At 28.2% G+C, this 2,264-nt stretch overlaps 1 protein-coding gene across 3 annotated transcripts in view; it reads right to left on the bottom strand.

Annotated features, from left to right (window-relative positions):
• The window catches only part of FSTL5 (follistatin-like 5), a 920,996-nt gene that overhangs the window by 452,991 nt on the left and 465,741 nt on the right, over window positions 1–2,264 (bottom strand). For all 3 annotated transcript variants that reach the window (XM_012650551.1, XM_012650552.1, XM_012650553.1), the window contains exon 5: window positions 870–1,066. In XM_012650551.1, the coding sequence (XP_012506005.1) occupies window positions 870–1,066 (197 nt within the window). The remainder of the gene's footprint in view (window positions 1–869; window positions 1,067–2,264) is intronic.

The raw sequence follows: 2,264 nt of genomic DNA, 5'->3' as shown, positions 1-2,264 counted from the left end.
CTATTAATATAATCAAATTTGCTAACAAGGTGATTTTAATATGAAGTCTTTAAAATGTTACACTATTCCAAAGCTTAGAAACTTTTGCTTAATAAGAGCAATGTTCTGCAATGTGTTTGAAAAAAGCCATAAAATTAACCATCAAAAAAGAATAGCATGATATTACGAAAATAGCCTATCTAATATTTTTTTCCAAACCTCTAGTCACTGTTAAGGGCAGGAGCAAAATCTGCCTAAAGATATGTTATTGGGATTATCAAAAAGTCAGCAAAATCCACCATTGCTGTCACCATTTTTCTGTCACCCTGGTTTGCTTCTCTCTTCATTACTCCCTAAAATCAGCATATGTTTTTGAAGAAATCATGGCCTTTAGACATTTTAATACTTTAGGCAGTATTAAAATCAAATTTAATATGTTAAAATTGATCCTTGATTATTTAAAAAATACTGGAATATGTCAGTAATTCAATACTATCTCAAATTATTTATTTACATTTTGATATAAATGTGCTCAACTGCTGTTCAGTAATGTCTTTATATTTTGGATAAACCACCTTTTACTGACTGATAGAAAATTAAACGTTACATAGGCTCCAGAATATATCAGGAGAGATCTCATAAATTCTATAAGATAGATAACTTGTAATTCCTTTAGATATTTAAGCAATAGAAATCTATCAAAATTAGAAATCTCTTTCAAACTGTGAAACACCATAAATTAGTCAAATTTGCTCTTAAAATTGTATTCTCACACTTTAATAATATGGATTAAACATATATAGTATTATTATAGAGTAAATTCACACAAATGCAAATATATTGTGTATGCTACACTTCAGTAAGTTTGTTAGTTTAGTAAATAATCATACCTGAGTTAGTTCATTAATATCTACAAGTCCGTTACTGTCTGCATCAAAATATTTAAACATTTGATCCACCAACAGCTTCTTCCGAGATAAGTCATCGCCATTAGGATTTTCATTTTCTTGCATGATATACTTTTGGTTTTGTAAGTCTAAAAGCATTTTTTTCATCTTGCTGTATTCAGTGGTCTTGCAGTTATCTCCTGTAATAAAAAAATAGGTTATTTTCAAAGCAATATTATTGAAAATAAATAATTTATTTTATTAAAGTTTAGAAGCTGATATTTTATGGATAAGATACTATGTACATAATTTTTACATTTCTAGTTCTGCATGAGTTACAGTTTGTTCAAGGAAGAAGGAATGAACTATTGCCACTGTAGGATAGAGATTCATTTCTATCAAATCTAATATTAAATAACAACATATTTATTGTGTGATTTCTTTATGACAAAGACACTGATGTTATGAAGGATGTAGAAAAACGTGATAGTTCCAATTTACTCCAGTGTTTAAATTTATTGTCTTACTTTTAATCCTGACTATACATCTCTATATTGATAGTTTTACTGGTGCAGGAAATGAGGTGTAGGGAGGTGAAATGAATTGCCCAAAGCAAAAGGTTCAATTGTGCTGGATTTTGCACTTAAATGCACTTATATCTGGCTCCAGAAGATTATGCCACATTTTTTATCTGAAGTATTTATAGACATTGGATTTGCTTTAATGAAATTTAAATATGTGTGTGTGTGTGTGTATACAAAATACTTCTGTTAGTTCTGGCTATTCTTAATGATACTAAGCTTATATTAGTGTTCTTCCAAAAGTCTTTTCTAAGTGCTCTGATATTCATTTATCTCTCCTCTGAGAAAACTCCATGTATAACATGGTATATAATTGCATTTGGTATCTTAAATTTGATCTTTGTAAATTTCTTCTCCACAGCTAAATTATTTGCTTATTGAAGTAAACCAACATTACAGATTTTCAGTATCTCCCATGTAAGTAATCATCACAATACCAGGAACATCATAGTTAATGAAAATAATTGCTTGGCTTAATGTCTCTCAAAAATAACTACAATTCCTCTAATATCTTCACAAGTTATTTTACAAAGAATTTTACTTGATATATTTACATGATGATATATTTATAAATAGTGCATTGAAATGAAATGCATGCTGCCAATTGCCAATGTGATATAAAATATATTACACAAGAATACAGTGCATAATGTAATTTGCAAATTAAACACCAGGTGTTATATTAGCTGAAAATTTTTACAACGTATTTTTAAGAAAAAAATCCTAACTTTATAATTATGGTCAATTTTTACAATTAGGCATTGACAGCATATATAATTTTAAAAGAAGATTTCTAAAGATGTTTAAATATATGTCT

Source organism: Propithecus coquereli, unplaced genomic scaffold, assembly GCF_000956105.1.
Source record: "Propithecus coquereli isolate 6110/MARCELLA unplaced genomic scaffold, Pcoq_1.0 Scaffold332, whole genome shotgun sequence".
In the NCBI taxonomy this organism is placed as follows: Eukaryota; Metazoa; Chordata; class Mammalia; order Primates; family Indriidae; genus Propithecus; species Propithecus coquereli.
The sequence above is the reverse complement of the archived record's forward strand: the minus strand, read 5'-3'. Positions and strand labels throughout refer to the sequence as shown.